Source organism: Herpailurus yagouaroundi, unplaced genomic scaffold, assembly GCF_014898765.1.
Source record: "Herpailurus yagouaroundi ecotype Mexico unplaced genomic scaffold, PumYag 530, whole genome shotgun sequence".
NCBI classification, from domain to species: Eukaryota; Metazoa; Chordata; class Mammalia; order Carnivora; family Felidae; genus Herpailurus; species Herpailurus yagouaroundi.
Genome location: NW_024412747.1, coordinates 8,874,535 through 8,902,518, shown reverse-complemented (window position 1 = coordinate 8,902,518; position 27,984 = coordinate 8,874,535). Strand labels below are relative to the sequence as shown.

General features: G+C 54.6%; 1 protein-coding gene across 1 annotated transcript in view; it reads right to left on the bottom strand.

Moving 5' to 3' along the window:
• The window catches only part of PGBD5 (piggyBac transposable element derived 5), a 120,758-nt gene that overhangs the window by 13,642 nt on the left and 79,132 nt on the right, over positions 1–27,984 (bottom strand). The window contains exons 3-4 of the mRNA XM_040464915.1: positions 18,506–18,933; positions 10,818–10,952 (exon numbers count right to left, since the gene is read on the bottom strand). Of these exons, the coding sequence (XP_040320849.1) occupies positions 10,818–10,952; positions 18,506–18,933 (563 nt within the window). The remainder of the gene's footprint in view (positions 1–10,817; positions 10,953–18,505; positions 18,934–27,984) is intronic.

Below are 27,984 nucleotides of genomic sequence, written 5' to 3'. Positions count from 1 at the left end.
GGCCCTCGACACCGTTCCCGCTCTATGGAGAGGTCAGATCCAGGCAGTGACGCGAGGAACGCGTTCTAAAATTTGGAGATAGGACGTGAAAAGGTAACGAACGTGGCGGCAGCGGGAGGAGGTGGGGACTAGCCCAGCATGTGACCAGGCGGAGTCTGGGGTGCAAGCAGCAGCCCCAGACAGGGCATCGGAGACATGCGTCGGAGAAGGTCAAGGATGAGGACACACGGGTAAGAGTCCAGAGTGCACAGGTGCAATGAAATCCCAAGAGTGGCGGAGCTGGGGATCCCCAGCATTTGGGGTGGGGGGGAGGCGGCCACGGGCAAGGGGCTCCCAGAGAAACACAGAAAGGGAGGGTCAGAGAAGGAGAATAAGAGAGAGGTAAAGGGGTCAAACGTGTTAAGGAGGAGGAAATGATCCAGAAGGTCCCACAACCTAGCTGAAGAAATCCTGGATCTGTTTTTGTGGTATTACAATTCCCCCCGGCTTAGTGGCTTAAACGATATCCATTCATTAGCTCGCACTTCTGTGGATCGGAAGTGCGGGCGTGGCACGGGGGAGTTTTCTGCTCCTGGTGTCACAAGGCCGCAATCAGTGTGTCAGCCGGCTGTGTTCTCAAGCTGGCAGCTGGGATCCTCCTTCGGGCTCACTCAGCTTGTTCCCTTGTGGCTGGAGGACTGAGGTCCCGTTTCCCTGCCGGCCGTGAGCGGGGACTGCCTTCAGCTCCCCCGGGCCACCTGCGCCCCTTACCACGTGGCCCCTCCACCTTCAAAGTCTGCCTTGCAAACCCTTCCTCGGGATGAATCCCTCCCTGCAAAAAATCTCTTCGCTGGGAAGAGGCCGTTTCCTTTAAAAGGCTCACCTAATTATGCCAGAGCCACCAGGATAACTGCCTTTTTCAGATCAACTGATTTGGGACCATAATTATACCCACAAAATCAAAACTCCCTCGGCAATGCCTGGACTAGTGTTTGAGTGGAGAAGGTATGTGCATACCAGGGGCGGGAATCTCTTGAGCGTCTTAAGAGTTGTGCCTACTATCCACATATTAACTTCAAGAGCAGCATTTCTAAAAACAAAAAACAAAAAACAAAAGCATCATTTCTAAGGCTCCCAAGACCTCCGACACCGTAGCTGACAGACGGAGTGCTGGCCTATGTTATTAAGACCAGCAATGGGGCGCCTGGGTGGCGCAGTCGGTTAAGCGTCCGACTTCAGCCAGGTCACAATCTCGCGGTCCGTGAGTTCGAGCCCCGCGTCGGGCTCTGGGCTGATGGCTCGGAGCCTGGAGCCTGTTTCCGATTCTGTGTCTCCCTCTCTCTCTCTCTGCCCCTCCCCCGTTCATGCTCTGTCTCTCTGTGTCCCAAAAATAAATAAACGTTGAAAAAAAAAATTAAAAAAAAAAAAGACCAGCAGAATGGAGGGGCGCCTGGGAGGCTCGGTCAGTCAAGTGTCTGCCTCGGTTTTGGCTCAGGTCATGATCTTATGGTTCATGGGTTTGAGCCCCGCATCAGGCTCTGCACGGACAGCATGGAACCTGCTTGGCATTCTCAATCTCTCTGTCTCTCTCCCCTTCTCTCTCTGCACCTCCCTTGCTCGCTTGTTCTCTCTCTCAAAATAAATAAACATTAAAAAAAAAAAAAAAAGACCAGCAGAGTGGAGATGATGTTGGCTTTATTCCCTGGAAGACAGACTGATCTCAACATACAATGTGTGGACCAACAATACCATCTTCCTTACATTCAAACTCCCAATTACTGGTGACAGACCACTCGTCACCACTGGGAATGTTAAGCTGGTACAATCTTTTTGCAGGGTGATTCTGTAGCATGAACGAAAAATGTGAGCCGAAGTAAAAACCAGTAAAAACCTGCTATTTTACTGATAGGTTCCACTTTTAGAGATTAAATCTAACACAACAATCAGAAATGCAGATTAGATCTAATGTAACATATCAGAAATGCACCCAAGGGCCTGCCTATATATATATACGTATATGTATGTATATATATACATATATATACGTGTGTGTATACATTTATATATATATGTGTGTGTGTATATATATACACACGTGTATATGTATATATATATACACACACACGTGTGTGTATATATATACACACGTGTGTGTGTATACACACACACACACACACACACACACACATATATATATAACCATGTATCTCAGAATTTTTTTTGATGTTTATTTATTTTTGAGAGACACACTGAGTGTGAGGGGGGGTGCAGAGAGAGAGAAGGAGACACAGAATCTGAAACAGGCTCCAGGCTCTGAGCCGTCAGCTCAAAGCCCGACATGGGGCTCGAACCCATGAGCCAAAGTCGGACGCTCAACTGACTGAGCCACCCAGGCGCCCCAGAATATTTTTTATAACGGCAAAAAAAATTAGCAACAACCTAATTACTCCCACGAAAAGGAGGCTGATTAAAATTACTATCTGTCGGTATAATGCATCCAGTGCAATGTCTTTTAAAATCATGATCTACAAAAATTATTTAATAACATAGTAAAAAGGTCCACGATACCCTTCTAATTAAGTATCTACGTTATAAAATGGGGTGCGTGTGTGTTTATATAAATATGTTGACTGCATCCTCAAGTGGCTATCTCTATGTGTTGGTATCACAGACATTTTGAAATGTTTACGCTTTGGGATGCTAAACTATAATTTCATCACAAACAGACGAAATAGAACTACAGAAGAACTTCCCTGTTGGGGTCACTCACGCACAGGTGCATTTGGAACTCACAGGATTTGTTCCCCAAGACAACCCGGATCTAAGTTAGTGGCTGTTGACATTATACAGGTATTAGTTTCAGGTATACTGATCATCCCGAGAAGTGTAATCGCCACGTGTTACCATCCAAAATTATTACACTGTTACTGACTATATTCCTATGCTGTACTTTTTCATCCCCACGACTTACTTATTTTATAACTGGAAGTTTGTACCTTTTTTTTTTTTTTTTTTTTAGTTTACTTTGAGAGAGAGAGAGAGAGAGAAAGCGTGAGCACAAGTGGGGGAAGTGCAGAGACAGGGGGAGAGTCCCAAGCAGGCTGTCCACTCTCAACACAGAGTCCGATGCGGGACTCGAACTCACGAACTATGCGGGACTGGAACTCACGAACTATGAGATCCTGACCTGAGCCGAAACCAAGAGTCGGACGCTTAACCGACTGAGCCACCCAGGTGCCCGGATGTTTGTACCTCTTAATCTCCCTCCGCCATATCTATCCCCCCACGCCCCCCAGCATGAGCTTACTTTTAAAGTGATTACAGGGGCACCTGGGTGGCCGGTTGAGCGTCCGACTTCGGCTCAGGTCATGATCGCGCGGCCGTGGGTTCAAGCCCCACATGGGGTTCTGTGCTGACAGCTCAGAGCCTGGAGCCTGCTCCGGATTCTGTGTCTCCCTCTCTATCTCTACCCCTCCCCCGCTCATGCACTGTCGCCGTCTCTCAAAAATAAACAAACATTAAAAAAAAATAAACTGATTATATACTAGGATCTACATTTAAATAAGTAACATAAAAAATGTAACTTCAAAAGTCCTAGTCAAGGGGCACAATTTATTTTATTTTTGTTTAATATGAAATTTATTGCCAAATCGGTTTCCATACAACACCCGGTGCTCACCCCAACAGGTTCAAGGGGCACAATTTAGAAGCAACTGTCAGCTGGGCAGTTAAAACCTGGCCAAGAGAGGAAGGGCCCAGCCTGACAGGTGCTGCTTGTCCGACGGGCCCTCTGGTCCAGTATCCCACTGGCCTGGGTTTGCTTGGACTGAATTACTTCAGCTGGTCAGAGATATCAATTCAGACTCCTTAGCTGAACGAATAAATCGGTAATTCTATGAAAAAACCCCAGAGCCTCCAATGGAATCTCATCCCAGCTCCGCCACTGCTGTGACGGCTGAAGACACACACATGAATTGTGTCCAGATCTGCGAGCCTGCCCTAAAGATCAGTAATCTGAGAAAGGCAGCATCGCTGGAGACCCACACATCCACTCCTACACTGTGCCGGGCACTTTCCGTAAGAGCCTCCGAGAGGCAGCGCCGGAGGAAACAGCCTTCATTTAGATGTGTAACTGCGGGCTGGTGTGGCTCCCAAGAGGTCCCGTCTCTCCCTGGACACATGTGGAGACAGCATCATTACACTGAAATAGTCCCAGCAGCACGGAGAGCACAGGGCACTGCCCGCCCCTGGGAATGTGAATTTGCTGCAGACGCTTTACTCTCTGAGCCACGAGCTTGTCTGACAAAGGTCTTTAGGGCAGAAAACTGTTATGTTTTCATTGCCAAGCTTTTCATTTTCTCCTAACAAAAGTTTTTCTTGCTCCTAGGACTTAACTAACTTTCAGATATATACAGGAAGAAAAGAAAAGAAAATTGGTCAATACACGGCAGGACGCTTTGCCCCGGGATGCGACTACTAACGTGGGGTGTTTTAAATTGTCACCACAACGGAAAGAGCCTTAGGAAACCACCTTGGGGGACACACATAACACGTAACTGTCTCAGCCTGCTTCTGAAAGGCCTCAAGACCTGGAGAAGGGGGGCCCAGCTCTCCTGCCCCACCCCCACCGTGCCTTCTCAGCACACCGGTGACAGCTATAACGACGGATGGATTCACAGCTCGTTACGACGCCCCCACGAAGCTGTCACTGGGGTTCTGGCACTCTCCCCGTCTCGGGGAGAACCTGGTTCATCTCTGCTGGTCTTGATCACTGGCCCTACTTCTTTTCCAGAACAGAAGAGAATCAGGCTTCCCCTGTTGCCGTTGAGTATCTGTAGGAGCACGGCATCTCCGGGGACTGGGAAGTCACTCAGGATCGGGGTCTGTGATCCTTTGCTCGAACCTCCAATTGACAAGCTGTGCTTGGAGCGGGTGGAGGGTGGACTCCTCATGGGGTCGGGGGTGGGGGGAGCAGTGCGGGAGGGCATGGTGTGCACTGGCTGAAATTATGCAGAATGAGCTTATGGAGATGTGGGACACCCCGGGGGTTGGGCAGGGGACAGCCACTGGTGTCCGTAAAATTGAAGTGATATTCCCTTACCAGGGGAGGAACGGGGCCTACTGCAAGGAGACGGTGAAGGAATCAGTGCTGGGTTTGATGGGCTGGGGCTCTGCCGTTTACCGGCTTGTGTGGTTTGGGGCCAGTAACTTAATTGCACTGAGCCTTGGTTTCCTCATTTGTAAGGATCATAATACGCTATGTACCTCGCAAAAGGCCACTGCCTGTGATGAAAGCTGTGTATGTAAAAAAACTTTTTTTTTTTTTTTTTTAAATAGCAAAGCTCTATGTGCGCGCTCCACGCCCCCTAGGCACGTGTGGCTGGTTTTATTTAACCGAAATTAAGTAAAATGAAAAATGCAGTTCCTCAGTCACACCCGTCGCATTTCAAGTTCTCAACAGTCACGTGGGCTGGTAGCCGCTGTCATGGAAAGTCCGACTGGACGGTGCTGCCTTATGTCACCCTCGGTTTGTTTAGCCCGGTTATTTTCCAGCAAAGTCTGCCACCCGCCCCCTCATTGCCGCCTTGTGCTACCAATTTCCCCTCACGTGGCCTCTTACCTCGACTGCGGCGGGGAAAGGCCTGTGCGCCAAGGTGGTTCTTCCCTAACTGTGCGCCTTCAGCACAACTGACCCTTGCAAGAAACTCGCTCTTGTTTCATTCCAAAGCACAAACCTCGGGGAGGCTTGCGGGGAGGGGGGTGGGGGGCGGGGGCTAGCATCCTGTGGGTCTTTGCACCCGTTCACTTCCGTGTGGTTGTAGAGTCTAAGCTCCTTGCGGAGAAAGCCAGGGTTCAGTCTGGTCCAGTCAGTGCCTAATGCACGTATAGGGCCACTGGATATTTACTGTCACCTCTGAACCCCTACACGGAGAGGAGGGCAGGGCAAAGTAACCCCACTCAGGAAGACTGAGGAGGAGATGATTCTCAGCCACTTGCTCAAGGACACTCAGAGATGATGTGACAGATGTCTCGCACCCCAGCCAATTCCACCCTGTGACATAACCACCTCCAAGGTGGCCAGGACGGAAGAGCGCGTCCCCAGCGCGCACAAGGAGACAGATGGACGAGGGCCCTGTGCTGCCCGGTTTTGGACTCCAGAAGCAAAATCCACTCCGGTTAATTAATCCCACTCTGATCCTGGCATTTCGAGCGAATCCTGTTAAAAGACTAAAAATCAAATCAGAAGAGACACCCCTTCCTGCAAGTTCCTCAAGTCCTTTCCACATGAAAAGCAGGTCTCAAACTAAGGGAGATGGGGGACAGTTGATGCTAAAACCATCAATGAAACAACAAGCAAGCTGGGTAAGAGAAGAGATGCGAGGTTTTTGTCTCACGTGAGAAAATTCCCCCAGGCAGCCTGGTGGTTAAGAAGGTGGGGTCTGGGGCCGGAAAGGCCGGGTTTAATCCCAGGTCTAGCGCTCTATGGCTGACCCCTTGGGCGAGGTAGCTTCCCTCCCTGTGCCTCAGTTCCTCACCGTGGAAGGGGCAGGAACACTGCCTGAGTCGTAAGTTTGTGGTGAAGAGAAAGCAAGTAAAGCCGATAAAGGGCCTGGGCAGAGAGCCTGGCACCGAAGCAAAGTACCCTTTCCGGAAGCCCCGCGGTGGCCATCATCGTGAATCCACACATCGGGCTGAAGGGAGGAGAGACACTTTCAGATCAGCTGGTCCAACAACACAGGGTAGAGGACCTCCTTCCGAGCACCCCTCACCGATGCGCATCGGGGCGCTGCCTGGACACGTTTAGAGACATACAGGGGGTGGGAACCAGGGGTCCTTTCTTCTGGGAGATTCTATCTTGAATTCTGGCTTCTAAAGCCCGTCCACCTCCAGTGAATGTTAGTTCACTCAGCAGGAGACGGCGGCTTGTCATTTAGAACGGCTCTGTCCCTGCTCAACACGGCAGTCATTCAACCCCCTGGGGACTGTCTGGCCTCTCCACTTTGGGCAGAGCATCCCTGTGTCCCTTAAAGCTCACAGACGGCGCACTCGGCAGGCATTTGGTGCCCTGCCGCCCCCTTCTTGGGGCTCTCCTGCCTGCCAACATCCTCACGGGGAACGCCAGGTCTCACACTGCAGAGGCAGGCGGCTAGATCAACACATTCAAACAAAGGAAATCTGCTCTTTGTGACTATACCATTTTTTTTTAATTTTTTTAAATGTTTATTTATTTATTTTGAGAGACAGAGACAGAGCATGAGCAGGGCAGGAGCAGAGAGAGAGAGACACAGAATCCGAAACAGGCTCCAGGCTCCAGGCTGTCAGCACAGAGCCCGACGCGGGGCTCGAACTCACGAACTGTGAGATCATGACCCGAGCCGAAGCCGGATGCTCAGCCGACTGAGCCACCCAGGCGCCCCTACCGTTTTTTGTTTGTTTGTTTGTTTGTTTTTTAATTAGTAGACCCTTGCTTTCCTCAAAGAATCTCACGGGTCAATATAACATTAACTGAAGCGTTGGCCAGTTTTTTTCCCCGTTGGATTCCCAATCCTTCTGACGGAGTAGACAGAACAACACTCTGCACAGACAGTCTCCTTCTGACCCCACAGAAAGGCCGCAAGGCTTCCAAGAGGAGCTAACTTAATGTCTCAGACTAAGGAATTCCAACCTCTCAATGACAGGACTGACTGTCCCCTGAAACTGGAAGTCTCATCGTCTGCACGAATCTCCTCAGTCTCCCCCGCTCACAGGGAGGGTGCACACGAAGGGTAAGTGGGGCCCGTCCCCTTGGCTGGAGCCCTTTCTTAGAGACCCTCTGCAAACGGCCTCGGCTAGAGGGCGTGTTGGGGCTGGGGACAGTTCTTGGCCGGCCTGCGACACGGGACACAGAGTATACACCCTGGAGCGCCCCATAAGCCTCTAACCTGGAAACGGCGGTGGCTGTACTGAAAAAAGAAGGCATTCGCTGCGGTCTCTTGTGGTTACGTGTCTGGGACCCCAGGGGCAGTTATGTGTCAGGATTTTCGGGATCTCGCTTTATAAACGATCCCTGCCTGCTCCTTCCACTGCTCTTGAAACCTGGAGTCGAAAAGCCTCCGGATCCTCCACGAGACTGCTGGAGTACGTGCCGGGGTGCGGGCTCGCGAGGGAGAAAACGAGCCTCCCTTAGCCTCGACGGGTGTCCGCTGCAGAGATGAAATGGGCGCTCGAGAGGGGAGTCACGGAAATCCTTTCCATTTAGACACCCGTATGTGAGGGAAGAGAACGCCCCGTGCCGGGCTGTTCTCTCTTCCTCCCTTCCTCAGAGGGCCCTGGGGAGCAGGACGCGGGCTCCAGACAGGCCACAGTGCGGGTGGACCGCCAGCCCTCTGGCTCTAGTTTCTGCTCCACTGCCTCTCAGCCTTGGGTCTTGGGGCAAACGACTTACTGTCTGGGAGCTTGGGTCTTCCCGCGTGTACTGCTCAGAGTGTCGTATTAGGCTCAGCGGGCGCCCCTCAGGGCCAGGCCTGCGGTGAGTGACATTGGCTCCTGCCCCAGCCCTTCTACCCGCTGCCTTCTGCGCGGGCACATCACACGCCCTGCTCTGTCCGCCTCGGGGAGCCTTTCCTGGCCCCCAGGTGCCCTGCCGTGGCCCCCAAAACGTTGTACGCACATTTCTAATGCTGCACCTGTCACACTGTATTTACGAGTGGTTTTAAAGCATCTGTCTCTCCGACTAGAACGTTCACCTCTACGCCAGGGGGACTGCAGGAAAACCCTCGGCAGTACAACCAGTTGGAGGTAGGGGTGTGTGTGCGCGTGTGTGTGTGTGTGTGTGTGTGTGTGCGCGCGTGTGTGTGTATCACTTCTCTCTATTAAGAGAGATGGGTATTTATTTTAAGGAATTGGCTCACATGATTACAGAGGCATGGTAAGTCCAGTAGTACAGGCTGGTGAGCCAGAAGACCCAGGAAAAAGTTGCAGGTCAAATCCAAAGGCACTTTTTTGGCAGATTTCCCTCTTCTTTAATGTAGGTCAGGTCCCCCCCCCCCCCCACCGCCGCCCCGCGTTAAGGCCTTTGACTGATTAGATGAGGCCCACCCCTTACAGAGAGTTATCTACTTTACTCAAGGGTCTACCCATCTGTTAATCTCATCCAAAACACACCTTCACAGAAACATCAAGAATAGTGTTGGGCCACATATCTCCGTACTGTGGCCTGGCCAAACGGACACATAAAATGAATCATCACGACCTCTGAGCCCTGCTGATGTCAGGGGGTAAAACCAGAAAGGCCGGAGTCAGGAAGGGAGTGAGGTAGAGTGGGCACCCTCCCCCCCCCACCACCCCCGCCCCGGCACCTCGCACCCTGCAGAGCTGACGACAGACCGCCCTGGGAGCCGTACAAGTGCCGGAAAGTGCCGCTTCCGCCTGGAATGCAGACAGACGGCAGTGGGGCCGAGGATTACGAAGCACAGCCACTGTCCTGACCACTCGGCTGTAACTGGGGCTCCACAGACCCAGCGGCTGGAGACTGGAGCCAAGCTGCCCAGGGGGAGTGTGATGAGCTTGGAGACACAGTGCCGAATGTGCCAGATCTCTGAGAAGGCAGGACTGGGCCTCCACGTCCCAGTGCTTGGCCCAGTGCTACAGATAACAGGTTCTCGGGAAGTATGTATTCAAAGAACTGAATGTTCCCGAGGAGGGGTTGCACAGAGTGAACCTCCCTCCCTTGTCCCCAGGGAGCCTCACTGCAAAGGACACTACTGAGGTGGCACGGGCCACCAGAGGCTGTGCAGGGACAGAGGGCCCAGGCTGCACATCCAGAGTAAATCCTGCTGTGGGACAGGTCCATTATGGCAACTGCCCGAAGCCTGTGCTCAAGCCCACTCGGGTCTGGGGTCCAGCTGGAGATCCCAGCCCCAGGCTGAGCTGAGGGTCCCCCGAGCCCGCAGGGAGACTAGGATGGTCCTTCTGAGCAGATATGTTGGCCTGAAGCACATGCACTTTCCCTGCTGGGACAAAGGGATGCTCAACTGAATCTTCCCATGAATCCTCCTCTGGCTCAGGGGGAGAAGGGAGGGCAAGACCCCTCTGCCTGGGGCCTGGGGCCGCAGCCAGGCAGGGGCAGCGAGGTGGGGTCAGCCGTGACCGCAGGGCCGGCAGGCCTGACAGCTGGGAGAAGGTATCCCGAACAGCGCGCGGCCGGAGAAACCAGCCGGAGCCGGGATCTGTCCCTCGGGTGCCACATCCGGTGTTCGCCGGCCCCCACCTCCTCCTTTTGTGCAGTCCGTACCCTGGCCGATCCCGGCAGGCGAACACCTCACACCTCCCCTGTAGTGGAGCTCGGCCACCGCTTCTGAAACCCGTGTCGGCACCTGCCCGGACCACGGCAGAGCCAGGGAGCAGGTGGCAATGCCGGCTCGAAGGGCCGCCCGCGCTCCTGACCAAGCGTAATTTAAGCCGCTGGCTGTCGGTGGCCTGTGAAGAAGGCTTCCTCAATACAGGGCAGTAGGACAGACACCTGGCAGGTCGGGGGCGGGAGGGGGCTTCCGGGACCACCACACGGTGGCTTCCCGAGAGAGACGGCGGTCACCTCGTGTGCCCCACTCTTTTGGTGAAGTCTCTGGCCGACGCTGTCAGGGCCCGAGCCTTGATCAGTGTTTGCTGCTGTTAACTGAACCAGAAGGGCCGGACAGGACAGGAAGGGCAGGCAGGGAGGTGCCGGCCGCCCCAGTGAGGGGGGAGCAGCCCCGCCGGAGCTTCTGGGGAAGGCCCACGAGGAGGGGGAGTGAGCCGGCTCATCAGTCACCGCGAGAACCATCTTCCCTTGGCCTCCCTGGGCCCGGCCCGGGGCTCACCTGGATGATGAAGCCGGTGGAAGAACACTGCCTGACCCAGAGGCTGAATTTCCGCTTTTTCCTCTTTCGCAGTTCCCGCTCTGTGCACGTGGCGATGAACACAGGGTCCTCGTCAATCAGGGGTTCGTGTAGCACCTGCCAGAAACGAGGGAGCAGAGAAGCTGAGCTCGGGGGGGGGGGGCCATCAGATTTGGGCTCAATCCTAGTCTCTGCCTTTGACCAGCTGCGTGACCCTGGCTAAGTCACGTTTCCTTTCTGATCCTGGGTCTCCTCATCTATAAAAGGGTAGCAGTTTCAATATTTACACCAGCGATTTGGGGAGAACTCAGTAAGAAGCCGTAGGCAAGGCACTTAGCACAGGCCCTGACATATAGTAGGTATTTAGTAAATGGAAATTTGAAAAAGTAACTGAAGAGGCGCCTGGGTGGCTCAGTCGGTTAAGTGTCTGCGTTCAGCTCAGGTCATGATCTCACAGGCCGTGAGTTCGAGCCCCGCACCGGGTTCTGTGCTGACAGCTCGGAGCCCGGAGCCTGCTTCGGATTCTGTGTCTCCCTCTCTCTCTCTCAAAAACACATAAACGTTAAAAAAAAAAAAAACTTAAAAAAAATTTTTTTAATCTTATTATTTTTTTTTTAATTTTTTTTTCAACGTTTTTATTTATTTTTGGGACAGAGAGAGACAGAGCATGAACGGGGGAGGGGCAGAGAGAGAGGGAGACACAGAATCGGAAACAGGCTCCAGGCTCCGAGCCATCAGCCCAGAGCCTGATGCGGGGCTCGAACTCACGGACCGCGAGATCGTGACCTGGCTGAAGTCGGACGCTTAACCGACTACGCCACCCAGGCGCCCCATTAATCTTATATTTGAGAGAGAGAGAGACAGAGAGAGAGACAGAGCGTGAGTGGGGGGAGGGGCAGAGAGAGAGGGAGACACGGAATCCGAAGCAGGCTCCGGGCTCCGAGCTGTCAGCACAGAGCCCGACGCGGGGCTCGAACCCACGAACTGGCAGATCAAGACCTGGGCTGAAGTGGGACACTTTAACCCACTGAGCCACCTAGGTGCCCCCCAAAAAACTTTTTTTTTTAAATAAAAATAAAAAAAATAAAAAGTAACTTAATTTTTATTTTATATATTTATAAGATACACATTTAATCTCTCTATATATTTTAAATACATTTATAATCATCTTATTACAATAATAGTAATAATAATAATAATTATTATTATTATTATTAGTGGCCGAAGGTCCCCAGGGCAAACTCTCACTTGGGGGAGGGATCTCCAGCAGGGGCCCTGACCTCTAGCTAGACATGCCCACCTGTCTTCAGGAAACACCTCTCCCCTGCTGGGCAGCCCCAACCGCTAAAAAGTTCTTTCCCTCACGGACTCAAAATTTACCTACATTCTATCTGAGCCTATTGATCTGCCTTCTGTCCCTGTGAGAAACAAAGGAAAACACACACTATTTCTGCAGGTATTCCAGACCGTGCTCAGGTTGGCCCACAACCTCCTCGTATCCCGGGCCGAACAATCTCTCTTTAAAATCCGCCCCTGACGTGAATCTGACGCCTGTGGCCTTGGGGCCGACACCCAGCCTCTGGCTCTCCTCCACGTCGTCACGTCCTTCCAGACGCGGGATTCCCGAGGTGATGTTCACACTTACTTCATCTATTTCTATGTCTTTATGACATGCTTATTATGATGTGTTCAATGACAAGACTCTAAGGTAGAAAGAAATGGGGTAACAAAAATGGGCTCCAAGGAGTGCTCAAAGTTTTGCGTCTTTCAAAGCTAAAGCTTTTGGGAGGAGACTTTTGGCTCAATCTAGGAATCTGCTACACGTCTCCCCCAAGTCCAAGGTCAAGCTCAACTGTGAATTGGGGGGTGTGGCTGAATTTCATCGAAATGAAGACTGTGGGAAGCGACAGGATTCCAAGAACCCTCCCCAGTGCCCTAGATGAGGGGCCGGTAAACTACACTGGAGTCTGGCCCACCACCTGTTGTAACTAAGGTTTTATTGGGACCCGCCATGCTCACTCGCTCACATATTGTCAACGGCTGCTCCTGGACTCCAACGCCAAACCGACAAGACGCATCGGGGACCGTATGGCTTGCACAGTCTAACGTACCGACTGTCTGGCCATTGGCAGAAAAAGTGTACCAACTCGTTCTCCACCGGTGCTTTGGGACCTTTAGTGAACAAACTAGTTACCCGGGATCCTACCGACGGGTGAATTCTGATTTAGTGGGTTTGGGGCAGGGCCGGAGTTTCTGCGTTGCCGACAGGTTCCCAGGTGACGTCAGACCACGGTCTGACAAGGGCAGACTGGAGGACGATACTTAGCAACTGCGATTTGGACGCTATCCTCTCCACCTCCCATCAGTGCTACCTGGAATTCCATTTAAAACAGCAACAGACTGGAAGGGTTCAGTGTGGCCCCCTTCAGTTTTTCTGTTGTTGGACACATGTGGACGTGGCGCCTGGCCCTGCCCGTCTTACGCTTATGAACGGGAGGGCTGAAGAGGCTGCCGGCCACAGGCCCTCACGCCTTGCTGACTCTGTGGGCTCATAAAATATTCAAAACCCCATTTGGAGCCACTGTAGCAAAATGGACACCACCCCCCCCCCCACCACTGTGGTGCTCCATTTGAGCAGAGGGGGGATGGGGAAAAGGGCAGAAAGGAGTCCTTTCGCTGCCTGCGTATTCCCTGCTCCATCAGGCCTGCTGCAGAAGCATGTCCTACTCACCCCCTCCGAAGCCACAGTACAGAAAACTGCCCTCTCTCCCTCATCTTCAGAAAGCCAGCGTACCTCTGGTCCGTGTGCGTTTACCCAAACTCAGGGGCGCGTGGATATTTCATCGCATGCCTCACCAAAGCAACCTCTGCGTGAAAACTACCCATGCCGGAAAACCACTTCTCTCTCCGCCGGGCTGCCCACCGGCCAGCATCTCTCCGCTCCCCAAATGTACTTCCCGAGTCCCCTTCTGTGTATGACAAGCCCGTCTGGGGGCATGGCAGTCGGTGAGGGGAGAGGAAAGGCAAAGCATCCATTTATTTACTTGTATAATCGCTCCCTGAAAATATCCTCCTATGGAACCTGTCCCCACTTTTGAGGACATGAAGCATCTCTCTGTTTGGCACTCGGGTATACGCACGCGTGCGGACAGGCGTGCGTGCGACTTGTGGCTGCGTGGGTTACCGGCAGACTGAGAGCCGTCAGCTTTCTGAAGGCTCTGCGAAAGCTTCGACTCATCCTGGAGGGTCGCAATTTGCTGGAAGGGAAAGGCTCCAGAGATGGCGGGGCAGAGGGTGCGTGTCGGGGGTAGAGCATGTGTGAGGGAGGGAGCAGGATGTGGAAGGGACGCTTGGCAGCCAGGAGCAGAACCACCCACACGTGCTGGAGAACTGTTCCGACCGCCCTCAGCAGGCAGAGTGTAGACCCTTCAGAGGGGCCCTGAGGCTCTGGGGTGCCAGATGGCCAAACTCACTGTGCCATCATCTTCTATCCAAATGAACGTTCCAGAGCCCAAGCAGGGACTTTTCACGGAGCAGAAAAGCTGGAAAACCAGGACACCTTTACAGTTTCTAGCGTCTTCGGACATCCAGATGGCTAACAGACACATGGAAAGATGCTCAGCATCACTCATCACCAGGGAAATGCAAATCCGAACCTCAGTGAAATACCACCTAACACCTGTCAGAAAGGCTAGCACGAACAACTCAGGCCACCACAGATGTTGGCGAGGATGCGGAGAAAGAGGATCTCTTTTGCACTGTCGGTGGCGATGCAAGCTGGGGCGGCCACTCTGGAAAACAGCGTGGAGGTCCCTCCAAAAACTAAAAATAGAGCTACCCTATGACCCAGCGATTGCACGACTAGGTATTTATGCAAAGGGTACAAGACTGCTGATTCAAAGGGGCGCATGCACTCACCCCAATGTTTACAGCGGCGCTATCGACAATAGCCAAAGTATGGAAAGAGCCCAGATGTCCATCGATGGATGAATGAAGAATGTGGTGAATATAGACAGTGGAGTATTACTCGGCGATGAAATAGAATGAAAGCCTGCCATTTGCAGCGACGTGGATGGAAGCAGAGTGTATTGTGCTAAGTGAAATAAGTCAGTCAGAGAAAGACAAATAACCATATGATTTTGCTCATATGTGGAATTTAAGAAACAAACAGACGGACATAGGAAATGGAAGGAAAAGCAAGATAAAAACCGAGAGGGAGACAAACCATGAGATACAGAGAACAAACTGAGGGCTGCTGGCAGGCTAGCAGGGGGCGGGGGGGGGGAGGGCAAATGGGGGATGGGCACTAGGGAGGGCACTTGCTGGGATGTGCACCGGGTGCTATATGTAAGGGATGAATCGCTAAATTCTACTCCTGAAACCATTATTACGCTAGATGTTAACTAAGGGGGACTTAAATAAAAGTTTTTAAAAAAGAAAGAAATTCTAGATTCTTCAGTCAGGGAGGACAGGAAGCCTCTCCGGGAGGCAGATGCATTGCTGAGAAGAGAAGCAGTGTGGGAGCCAAGCATACTGTGGCCGATGCTGGAGGTCAGGGGAAGACGCCCCTCACCCCGGCAGGCCCGTGGGACGGAAGGTCCCGCCCCACACAGCAAGGCCAGCGCTTTCCAGGGCACGCAGGGTCCAGCTGCTTCTCTGCACAGGAAGGGGGTACAAGGACTTGTAGGAGCCCCCAGCTAACAGGAAGACCTAATCATGTTCAAAATCAATCACACGCTGCAGTTCATGATTTCATCCCCCTCGGCTGACCCTCTCGTGCCTACGGACACAGGGCTGGCTCAACGGTGCCCACAGTCAGGAGAAGGCAGAAGGAGAGGAAAATGCCATCTGATTATCAGCCAACGGGAAAACGGATCCGAGGGCCCTGGGACGTTCCCTCTGCCTCGGGTTCCTGTCCTTTGGACGGAGTGTACTGGGTGTTCTGTTTGCCCCCAAAACCCACTTTCCACCCCTCCTACGCCTTTCCACCCCTCTTATAAACCACACACCATCCAGGCCTCTGTTCCCGGCGTTGGGTTTGTTTGGCCAACCTGGAGGCCTGAGCGAGAGAAGGAGGAGGCCCCCTGCCTGCCCGTGCCCTCACCTCTGGGCTCCGAGGCCCACACCCTCTCCTTGGCCCGCGGCTGATACCAGTTTCCCACTGCTGTTACCAGTCCTGTCACGTCCCTGCACCCTGACCACACGCCATCCACAGTCCCCCGCATCCGGTCGTCCTCAACTGCCCTTCTAGAACACAGGACTCGTTTCCTGCTGGGATCCTGACCAACACAAAAGGCGCTAGATACCAAGATCGTAGCCAAAAGAAGACACAACCTCACAAACACGAAAATCAAATACAAAGGATATGTTAAAAAAAAAAAAAAAAGAAAGGAAATAAAGGAGAGAGGGAAAAAACCCTCCAACACGACCAAGGAGCCCTTCCCCAAAGGAAGACTTATCTTGGGACTCTCTTCTTTCTCTCGGCCTCGCCAACCCGGAAACAAAGAACAGACGTGGGGGCAAGAATAAAGCGAACGTCGTCCCCGGGCTCTCAGTGGTCCTGGTCTCCTGGCTGCGCACCTGAACCACGCAAGGGAGGAAGGCCGAGCTGCCCGCGCGGGTTGCCGTCCAGCCACTGCTGGCTCGGGAAGGTGCCAGGCCCCCTCAGGGCACCCATGCCTGGGCTGGGAAGGGACAGGCCTATAATCTCAGAATTGGCCGGGAAGGGACAGGCCTATAATCTCAGAATTGGCCGGGAAGGGACAGGCCTATAATCTCAGAATTGGCTAGCGGGCGCCACAGTGTGCCCCAAGGCACCCCGGGCTCCAGAGACGCATGCGCACATGGTGACCGCCCTGGGCACAGGTCTCAGGGTATCCGATCCCGCAGTTTCAGAAGGCAGACAGCACGAGGCCGGTTCACAGCAGCACACAACACACATGAATATAACCCTGGCTAAGGCTGGCCTGGTCCCGGGACTAGAAGGATCTTCAGCAACCTTATCTTGCAGCTGTTAAATAGCAATCATCCAAGCAGCCGGCTGTTTGGTTCTTGAGAGATACTCAGCCCACAGCTTCCTCCAGGGGCTCTTCGAATGTCTGGCCCCAAGGATGGTCAGAATACTGTATTTTACCCCTTGCATCCAGCCGGAAGGGCCCCAGTTTGGTTCATTTTCAACCAAGCAAATATTTAGCGCAGCAAAAACGAATGTGCCCGGCCCTGTATTTGGTCCTGCAGGGCCTGTTGAGGGCAGGGCCAGCGTCCCCAAAGGATCCCACCTCCTGTTTAGAAGGTCAGAGACACAACTGGGGACAAGAAAGACTGGCACTCGGCTGCCCTATAAATAGTGGGGGGGGGGGGGGGGTTGGCCCTGCACCGGGCCCAGGAGACTCGGTAAGTGCTAAGGCAGAGAGAAGAGGGAAGAGCTTTCTCGGCGTCAGAAAGAGCATCACAAACACCTGGAAATCATAACGAGCCCAGCACATTCACAGCACAGCAGGGGGAACGCTTCCAGAAATTGTTTTAAGGCTCCCACAGACCTGAAATAGAGTGAGATCTTCCCCCACAAAAACCCTGTGATTTTCAGCCGCACAGAGAAAAAGGCAAGCTACGGAGACAGGCAAAGAGAGAACATCGAAAAGAATTTGAGGTTTATGAAGAAGGCCCTTGGAGGAAACGCACGAGGAAGAGTGGGTAGATGGATGGCTACTCAAACGCATAAATAAAAATGACGTCAACTTTGGTTTCCACACTGCACAGGCCAAAAGGAACTGGGCTCACGTGGGCCGAACACGTCCTAAAGTTTTGGGCTCAGGAATGAGCTGCCTCCCCAGTTTGCGAGGCCAGCAGAGCAGTTTGGAGGACGATTCCAGAACGCCTCTCTCACCACAGCCAAGTGTACTGGCCACAGGTCGACACCAGAAGGCAGCCGCTCAGGAGCTGAGGGCACACAGAGCCTTCTAGAACCAGTTAGGGAAGTTGGGGTGGTGTCAGGGGGGCCCTAACAGACCTGGGGCTCTATGGAACCCTGGTCCAGAGGCCCCGCTGGTGACAGTGTGCCAGGTGGACCCCCGCCCCCCACCTGAGTGACTCTGGGTTACCTGCAGGGCGACTGAGATCCGGCCTCCTGGCCTCCTTCCCTCTGCCACCTACGAGGCTTCGGCCCTTTCCACCACCAACCCGGGAGTACATCCCTACTCAGAGAACACGGGAAAGTGACCCATCAGAGGTTCTTCTTAATCTAAGAATATTGGGGCACCCAGGTGGCTCAGTTGTTAAACATCCGACTTCCGCTCAGGCCGTGATCTCGCGGTTTGCGGGTTCAAGCCCTGCGCTGGGCCCTGTGCTGACAGTGTGAAGCCTGCTTGGGATTCTCTCTCTCTCTCTCTCTGCCCCCTCTCCAACTCGTGCTTTCTTTCTCTCAAAAGAAATAAACTTAAAAATATATATATGAGAAACGTCCGAGCCTGGAAAACACGCAATTTGGAAAGAAAGCGCCATTACGGGGAGGGGGGTACGGGAAGAGGGGCAGGCAGCGGCAGAACCCCGCTCTCTGGGGTCCCTGCGGCTTGGGCCGTGAGTCCATCGCTCCCCCGCACTCCGGGGAGGGCGGGAGAAGGCAGGACAGGGGGCAGGGGGCGGTCCCGGGGCACCCCCGCGGCCGATCTCACCTGGGTTTGGGAAGGCCTGAAGGCAGAGTCGAAGCCGTTCTGCAGGGAGTCGAGGAAGGGCTGGACCTTGTAGAGGCCGTGCGTGGTCTGGCTGGAGCGGAAGGCCACCACGTGGAAGTACTTGAGGATCTTCTCGAAGCGAGCCTGGCTCATGACCAGGGCGAGGCTCCTGTTGCTGTAGAAGCCGCCGCTCCAGATGCTGAGGACCGACTCGCAGTGGGAGATGCTGGTGGAGATCATGTAGCCCAGGAACGCCTTCATCTCCGTCAGCGTCACCTCGGCCCAGGCGCCGTCGCTGCCGAAGCGCTCCTGGAACTTCTTGGCGTACATGTTCGTCTGCACCACCATGTTCTTGAGCACGTTGTCGGGGACAAAGAGCTGGAAGAAGTCCATGGCACTGGCGCTGGGGGGCATCTTTCGGGTTGGACCTAAAACGAAGGCAGGCCGGGGGTTCATTGCCGCAACCACCACCGCAGGGTGCACCCTGCCCCCGCCCCCTCCCAGCGCAGCTGGCTGGCCCGAGCCCCTCCCCCCCCGCCATGAACTTCGGTCCCCTTCCCTGGACAGCGGCACGCGCGCGCCCTGCCGCCCGGGCCCCGCACCTGCAGGTCCTCCCTCCACCGCGCACCCCAGGCCCCGCGTTCTTCCCTGTCCAGCAAATTCAGAGAAAGGGACGCGCGAGCCGTGGGAAAAGACCCACGCAAGGTCACACTGAACTTAACACAGGAGCTCCGCCGTGGCTTTCTGCCTTTCGTTTCGCTTTCTTGTAAGTTGACTTCTGTAAGTAAGAATGCTTTCACCCCTCGGGGCCTGAAAATTTCCACCCAGGAGAGGCTGCAATGTTTATTTCCTGGTGCTCTCCACGTGGCAATTTGGAATTTATTGGTGAATACATCTGAAGGGGCTTGTTCAGATAATTTCACCAATGTAATAAAGAGCTCACAGTTTTGGGGCGCCTGGGTGGCTCAGTCGGTTGAGCGTCCAACTTCCGCTCAGGTCATGATCTCACAGCTCCCGAGTTCGAGCCCGGCGTCAGGCTCTGTGCTGACAGCTCATAGCCTGGAGCCTGCTCCGGATTCTGTGCCTCCTTCCCTCTCTGCCCCAACCCACTCGCATTCTGTCTCCGTCTCTCTCAAAAATAAATAAACATTAAAAAGAGAAAATTAAAAAAAAAAATCTCACAGTTTTGACTAATGCAGGGACAGCGTTCTGAACTACATACACATCCACCCGTAAGAGATACGGCTTCCAATCCCAGTGTCTTAAGTCAGGCTAACAGGATGTAGAGGTTTGTAGGAGACCAGCTTTTTTTATTTAAAAAAAATTTTTTTAAGTAATCTCTACACCCAACTTTGGGGCTTGAACTCACGACCGGAGACCCCGAGTCCACCGACTGACGGAGCCAGCCAAGTGCCCCCTGAGGAGACCAGCTTTGCAATTTCTAATCAAAGCCGGGCACGCTCTTCAGAATTTTAACCACCGCCCCTAAACCTTCTCTACTACTGATTTAGGCAGTCTCTGAAAAACACGTTTTTTTCGCAGCAAAATAGGACAATGTACACCCAACCGCCCAGGTTTCAGATCGGGTAGAGTGGGGAGGTGAAACCCTGAATTTACATCTAGCTAAATGCACAGTCTTGGATAAATTCCCTCTTTCCCACGAGGAAAGCGGAACACCTGCTTCGCAAGGCTGTTGTGAAAACCTAGAGACCTTTACTGAGATGTTATCAGCAGAAATCCACTGCCCTGGGCTCTGGGCTCTGGAATGCTCAATTGCTCTCATGTTGGAGAAAAAAACCCTGAAGCCCGGAGAGTGAAGTGACCACCATACTCACTGTCACCAACCAGTTACTGGAAGGGCACCAGGCAGTCCTGGTGCCACTGGCACCTAACTGCTCTCGGAGCAGGTGGCCCTGGCTGCAGGGACAGCGAGGCCAGGAGACAGCGGGGCCCCGGTGAGTAAGAGCGGCCTGCGGCCTACAGCCCCACACCCACTCTTTAGTGGAAATCCTCTTATTGCAGCAAAGCCTTGCACCCTCCGGTGGGTGAAGCCATAAATTATTCAGGGGTAGCTCTCAAAGAGGAGAAAAACCAGCATTTTAATTGCTACATCATGCTGAGTGAGCAGAATGAAATTTTCTCTTCCAAAAGTTATCTTTAAAGCAATTTCGCCTCCCGGGCTATTTCGCAATGAATCCTCCCAGCAAACTCTGCCCTGGCCAACTGTTTAATGAAGAAACGGGGAAGTAGCTGGCTCCCTCTTATCTGTTTAGTTTGGATTTACAAGCATCCTCCACTGCCTGTCACAGCTGTTCTGATTCTTCGTATTGGAAAGTGTTGGCACAGGCCAGTCCCTGGGAAGGGATGGAGGGAAGGAGGGAGGGACAAGATGCTATTCAGTAGATTCAACCCATATCGCCAACCTTATAATAGGGCTATTTAGTAATATGGCTCTGGGGGTGGGCAGCACCCCCAGCCAAGACAAGACTCTCTTACATTTGATTCATTCACAGGAGCTTCTCCGGCTATTACCCCACGTGATCCTTACAACATCCTCGTGAAGCCTCGTCCCCTTTTGCAGGGAAGGAAACAGAAGCTCAGAAGTATAGGGATCCAGCCCAAGGTCACTCACTTGTAAGCGCCTTATCGTTGGGGCGACCGTCTTCCCACCTGGCCCAGCACCAGTCTGAGAGCACCTGCTGCTGCTGTAATTATTAACGCGCCACTTCTGCTCTCGCGAGTGGACAAGAAGGGATGTGGCCGTCCTGCACACAGTGCATACACACGGCTTAAACCAGGTGCATGGTCCTCAAACCCCCCCTGAGCTCCCGCTACCTCCGGCACGCACACATTTCATGGTGGGCTATGTAGGGTTACAATGCACAGCCAGAAGGAATTCTGAAGGGAAAAAAACCGCAAAGGCGGCATGGAAGTGGGGGTGGGGGTGGGGGCAGGGTGGTAGGAAGGACCTGTAGTGCCCGCATTTACCTTCGGGTCTGCCGAAGGGAGACAGGGCTCTGCGTGATGACGCATGACCAGGCTATTAACTCATACAGTCATCTCCCGGCCGGGGGAGGCCGGTGCTCTCCCCTGCTCCCCGCCCCACCATGTCACCAAGTCACTCTTCAGGGCTTGGTTCAACCATCGCCCACCTGGTTCCTTCAGCCCCCCGGGGATCACCTGCTCCCTCAATCCCAGGATGCCACAGCAGGCCCACGGGCCCAGGGTAGCATTAAGCATGGTCCAGTGATGCTCAGATTCCCTGAAGAGATTCCCCCCCACCCCGAACCACTACCCCAAGGTAGAAACCGACCCCCTCTTTCCAGGAGCGACATCTACAAAAGCAGATGTCCTGTTCAGGGGGTGGACTGTAACGCAAGGGCAGTTAGCAGAAACCGCTTATTCCGAGAACACTCACGGGTGTCGTATGGATCCTAGGAAGAGAGGAGTAAGACCCAGTGCTCTCTCCCCAGGAAGTTCTCGGTATAGGGACAGGAGCAGGCAGCAGACAGTGACCAGTGATGTCAGGCTCGGGGGAGGCCGGTGCTCACAAGAGGGACCCAGAGTCCAGATCCTGGGAGTGGGGGCGGGGGGGATGGACGAGCTGCGTGAGACGGCTCTCGAGACTGGCGGCTGCAAAGGGGTGGCGGCCAAGAGGTTACAGAAGATCTTAGGCACTGAGAACATCTCCCGCAAAGGCCCTGAGTTTAGCGGACTGTGCAAGAGAGAAGGCTGGCTGCAGGCACTGGGGGGCAGAGCCCGGACTCCCTGCAGCGAGGCGAGAAGGGCTGTGAGCACCGCGGATCGTGCTCCCGCTTTAGGGGGAATCACTACAGGTGGTGTGTGGGGAGGGCCTGGGGCTGTTCCTAAAGCCAGTGAGCACCGGGGGGACCTGAGGGGTGGCCGCACAGCTTCCCCTCCTGGCTCCCTCACCTCTACACACGGCGCCGTGCTCAGTTTCCATACAGGTGTGCTGGGCAGGGGGAGCAGACTGTGGGCGAGCCGGGTACCGGAGGCGGCCTGAACCCCGGGGCCTCATCAATTTGTCATTTCCACTTGAACCAGAGCATCTTACAACACACGTGTCCAGGCTGAAACTCCAGATGCCTCACTGTCCTCTCCCGTTTTGCTCCTCCCCGCCCGCCCCCCCCCCCCCCCCCGACACCAAAACCACCACAGGTTCCTCTGCTGCCGGCGCCCCGCATCCCGCCCACCCGCGCGTCCTGCTGCTGGAGTGTGTGATCAGCCACCCATTGCTCTGACCCAGGCAGCCACCACCCCTGGCCTAGAAGGCAAAAACGGTCTCCGCCCAAAGGATTCACAGCAACAGGAAAAATCGTTGAAAGAATATAAACCAGGTCGCTACAGTCCCCTGCTGAATTCAAACACTCCCGGGACTTGCCACCGCGTTAAAGCGAACCCACATTCCTGACCAAGCGCTCGGGGCCCTGAAGGGGCGGGTCACAGCTACCCACCCCCATCCCAGGCCGCTCTCCAAGGGCAGCTGAGCACAAGGGGTGCAGGCAGGGCTGGGGTCAGGCCCAGGCTCTGGCACGCTCCTTCCACCCCAGGGCCTGCACCCATGCAGACCCGTCCGCAGGAAGCAAGCCTTCCTTGATGAAGCCCCCAACCACAGAGAGCTGGTCCTGTCCATCCCCATCCAGACTACACTTCCTTCCTGCATTTATCAGAGGCCACGGTTGTTCGGTTAGGGACTTACACACCCGTTCTGGTCCGCCTCTGTGGTCCCGCCCTCTGACCCGGCCGCAGTGTGACGGCCCGAGGTAAAGGCCGGCGGTCGCAGCGCTCTAAGCCCGGCCCACGGTATGCCGGACGCCCCTGCTGACAAGGTGGATAGAGTGGGTGAGTGGGGAAGGCCGATTCCACGGCCCACGCAGGAGGAAGGGCCTCTTTGCTGCGCCCCATGGAAGGGATCCGGTTTCGTGGACAGCAGCCCATGTTGACATCTGATAAAAAAGGTAAGGACAGCCAGAAATATCTGTGTGGAGGCGGAAGCCTACGTGGCCGAGGTCTGCAGCTGCTGGTTACGTGACCGTGGCCAGGCCACGTAACCTCTCTGCATCTTGGTTTCCTTCCCTGGCCAGTGGGGGTAAGAACCACCACGGAGGGAATGAAAGCCACAGGCCGTGGCCCGTCCTGGCCGGTCCACCACGAGCCCCGTTTGGTGTGAGGGTCCCGCAGGAGCGACCGCCGCCCGCTTTCACGGTGCCCGCTTCATGGCCACAGCCACATGTGGCCCTGATCCCCTCCTTCACACCGTCTGGAAGGAAAGTGTGGTTTTCTCAAGTCCAACCTTCCAGGGACAAAAGCAGTCATTTTGAGATGTGAAGGGCATTTTGCATCAACTGGCATCGTGGGGCAGCAATCGTCTGCAGCTTTGTGACACAGATAAGGATCCCTTCGTATTCTGAATTAAGGGCTTAAAATAACAAAATGAGGGGCGCCTGGGTGGCCCCGTCAGTTGAGCGGCCGACTTCGGCTCAGGTCACAATCTCGCGGTTCGTTGAGTTCCAGCCCCGAGTCGGGCTCTGGGCTGACGGCTTGGAGGCTGGAGCCTGCTTCGGATTCTGTGTCTCCCTCTCTCTCTCTCTCTCTGCCTCTGCCCCGCTCACACTCTGTCTCTCTCTGTCTCTCTCTCTCTCTCAAAAATAAACATTAAAATGTTTAATAAAATAAATAATAAAATAACAATGATTCTCCCCAGGCAAAATCAAGCAGATATAAAAATATAAAAGAACATCCTGTGCGATCACAAAAATATTCCTCTCAGCTGAGATGTGAAAAAAAAAAAATCAAGATATTACATTCTGTAAAAAGGTAACGTAGGAAATAGCCAAGCTATTGTGCTCAGCACCGGCTGCAGCTGGGCCTTTTTCTTGGGCTGAACCAATCCTCCTGTCTTCTCCGTTTCTCTCCTTCCTCCCTCCGCCCGTGGCTGACGTGCAGGACAAGCTGTCTGTCTGACGAGCTGTCTGTCTGCCAAGCTGCCGAGGCCCGGGTCTCGGCTGCAGAATCCAGCCACACGGCCACTCGAGACCTCCAAGGCTTCCTTCCTTGTTTAACCTCGTGGCTCATGGCTACATGACCGGGAACAAATTCGATTCGCAGCCAGATCAAGGAATGTCCACACAGAGGCAGGAGCCTTGGGTAGGAGTCCAGGCCGTGTTCCTGACCTCCCCGGGGCTCGACCCCTCATCCGTGTGGCCCGATGGGGTAACGCACACCTGTCTCACCGGGCAGCTGGGAGCCGCGTCCAGCTCCCGTTTTGGTTTAGGTGTGACCGACCTGCAACGCTTACCCACGACATACCAACACAGGCTCAGATGAGCGTTAAGTCCTCGAAATGGTGTCTTCCCACCGGAGGACACGTGAGACTCCTCGCCGCTCTCCAGGGCCTTTAGAAAACATGCAGAAACCTGGCCGGGAAACCCAAGTACGGCATCAGTCACGCAATTTATCGCTTGCAAGGCTTCCTTGTCAGGAGCACGGAAGGGCAAGCCGTGTGTGTGTGCGTGTGTGTGCACGTGCACGCCTGTGCCCATGCGTGGTCTCCCTCATGTTAATCCAGCCCAGTGGCGGGAGAAGACACCGGCAACACAGAGACAATTCTGGAATGGGACGCCTGAGGTGACGCCGTTCACAGGAGTAGTTCTCGTAGAAGAGGGCTAATGTGTTGGCGACGTTAAAGCTACACCCCTGACCAGATGTCACGTGACAAAGAACTGCTTTGCAGAGAAGGGGGGGGCACGCACCCACGCCTGACATATAAAGGATTTTCAAGACAGCCCAACTTCAAGAACGAGGCACCCATACACCTATAAGGAACAGTCTTACACGACTGTGTAAGGTGAATAGTCTTCATCTATGTGTGACGGCCAGCTCAAGGGCCTGCCACCTGCAGTGGGGGGCGGGGGGCGGTGGGGAGGGACCCTGACCATCTCCACGTGCACTGAGCTAACGGGGAGCAGCTGGAACCGAACGGATCCGCTCTCGCCTGGGCCTGCGGACCCCCCCCCACCCCAGGGTCCTCTCTCTCTGGAGCTCTGGTCGTTTACATTTCAGGTCACGCACACAGACTGTTCTCTGGACTTTGTTAGTGAACGGAGATCAGGTCACACGCACTTGGACGGGCAGAACAGGGAACTTCTACTGCTCCCGCCGCATCCGGTTTTGATGTAAGCAGCAAGGTGACAACACGGGAGGGGCTGTGACCCCGACCAACAGCTCAGGTGTCGAAGGAAGGAACGAACGCTGCCAGTCGCAAAGCTTCATTGCGAATGTGACTCCCTTAGTGGCAGTAGCCTAAAGGCCAGGTGACGGGGCTACTCCGTGGCATCCAGGAGTCCGTGAGTCCTCCCACGGCTAAGAGTCCGTGCGGCCTGTGAGAACGGCTGGTCCAGGCTCAGACCCCACGCCCAGGACCACGCGCATCCCCTGTGCCCCCGGACCAGGCTTCTCCACTAGGACACTTCCCCACCCAAAGCACAGATTTCACTTTTCCTTCGTGCTGAGCTAAAGCATAGCGGGGAGAGGTAGGTGGCCGTTAAGGATGAGAGGCGGGGTTGGCCGCAGCTGGGGTTGGGGGCGGGAGGGAGCTGGTTCTGTTCCCGGCTCTCTCCCTGTCTAACCGAGCCTCTGTGAAACTCCAGTTTCTTTGGGTTTCAGTTCCTCACGGGTACCTCTCCTCCTCCCCCTTCCAAGACCGATGAAACGGTAGAGCCAACGACGGAAGTATTCCGAGGAATGTAAGTAATTGTGTAAAAGTCACCTATCACAGTTCGGAAATAGTTGCCGGCCAGCAGAGTCGATGACCTGGGACTGGGCTCCAGCTCCGTGACGCACGAGGCGCGTGACCTTGGGCAAGGTGCTTCATCACTTCATCTTAGAGCACGTGGGACGGGCGGCTTGAAGGACAGCAGTTTACTTCCTACGGTTCTGGAGGTGAAGGCCGAGATCACGGTGTTGACAGACGTGGTGTCTGGAGAAGGCCACTCCCTGGTTCACGAGGGTCTTCTCGCTGTGTTTCCGTGCAGGGGAAGTCCAGGGAGATCTCTGGGGTCTCTTTCCTAAGGCACACTAATCCCACCATGAGACCCCACCCTCATGACCTAGGCGCCTCCCACAGGCCCACCTCCTCGTACCCTCGTGTTGGGGACGGGGTGGGAGTTCCGGGGGCCACGCAAACGTTCGGTCTATAGTCCTCGGCGACCCACCGTCTCCGTGTTGGTAGAGCGAAGACGAAGAGAACGGTACCAGGAGGTTCACAGTCAGGGTGCGGACGGAGAGGGAGGACGCCCAGCAAGAGGCTGAGATGCCCAGTGATGGATCTGATCACATGCCCAACAGCATCCGCCAGTCCCCTACCCCCGGCTCCTGTCCCACTTCCCGGAGCTGACTTACCAGATGGCTATTACAGAAGAGCAGCCTTAGCTACCACAGTTGATAGTTCATTTAGACGCCGTGTCTATTTTTCACAGGAGGCTGTATTTTTAAAGCCTCTGCTTGGAGACAGAAAGGGTAGCAGGATTTTTGTCTCCCGCTTGGGAAGTACACGATGGGGAGGGGACGGGGAGCTGAGGAGCTACGGGGCCACCGTCTGGGGCCGGCCCCACCTCAAAGGCCCCGTGTCACGCGCAGTGGCCAGCAGGGACGGGCCACCCAGAGAATTTGCTCATTTCCTCCGTGACCTCACAGCTTTTTCTTGCTTCCCCTGTTTCCCGCTGTGCCAAGGACACCCACCTTGGTTCTTCATGCCCAACCAAACCAGGTTCATGGCCAGTTTCCATGTGCCTGGGTGCTGTTTCTTCCTCAGGCTCCTTCTCCAGACCTTCCTCCTCCCACGCACTGGGCGCCCGCTGAGCCCACGGGTGTCCCCAGCTTGCTGCCCGCCCTGGCCAGTCCCATGTAGCATCACGGTGCATGTTCCTCCGAGGCAGGCAACGAAAGGGACCGCGCCCCGGGCACTCCGGGAGAGCGCGAACGATGAAAAGCGTGGACAGTCCCCCTAGGCTTCAAGAAGTGTATTCCAAGCCATGCAGCTGATGGCATATAGAAAACTCTGGTGTGCCTCACGGAGGGTCTTCTGTGCATAAAGCACCACAACAAGCAGTTAGCTGACCACACTGGATTCTCACGGGGGTCAACCCAAGAGGCGCCGGGACGCCCGCTCTGCAGCCGCGGAAGCAAGAGTCTTGCCCCAGGTCACCCCGGCTGGTGAATGAAGGAGCCGACAGTCTCTTCCCCCTGCCAGACGCAACCCACACACGCGGGCGTGGACTCCCCAGACGGCTGAGTCTTCCTGGCGTTGTGGTTGCTTCCAATTTCCCAGGCGCGTGATGCAGTTCTGACCTGGGGAGGGTGAGGGGAGGCAGAGGGCCGGCCCAGGAAGGAGGACAGAGGCTGTGGCGAGACAGGACAGGAGCTGAAAAGGAGGCTATTTAAATATATATGGACTTGGG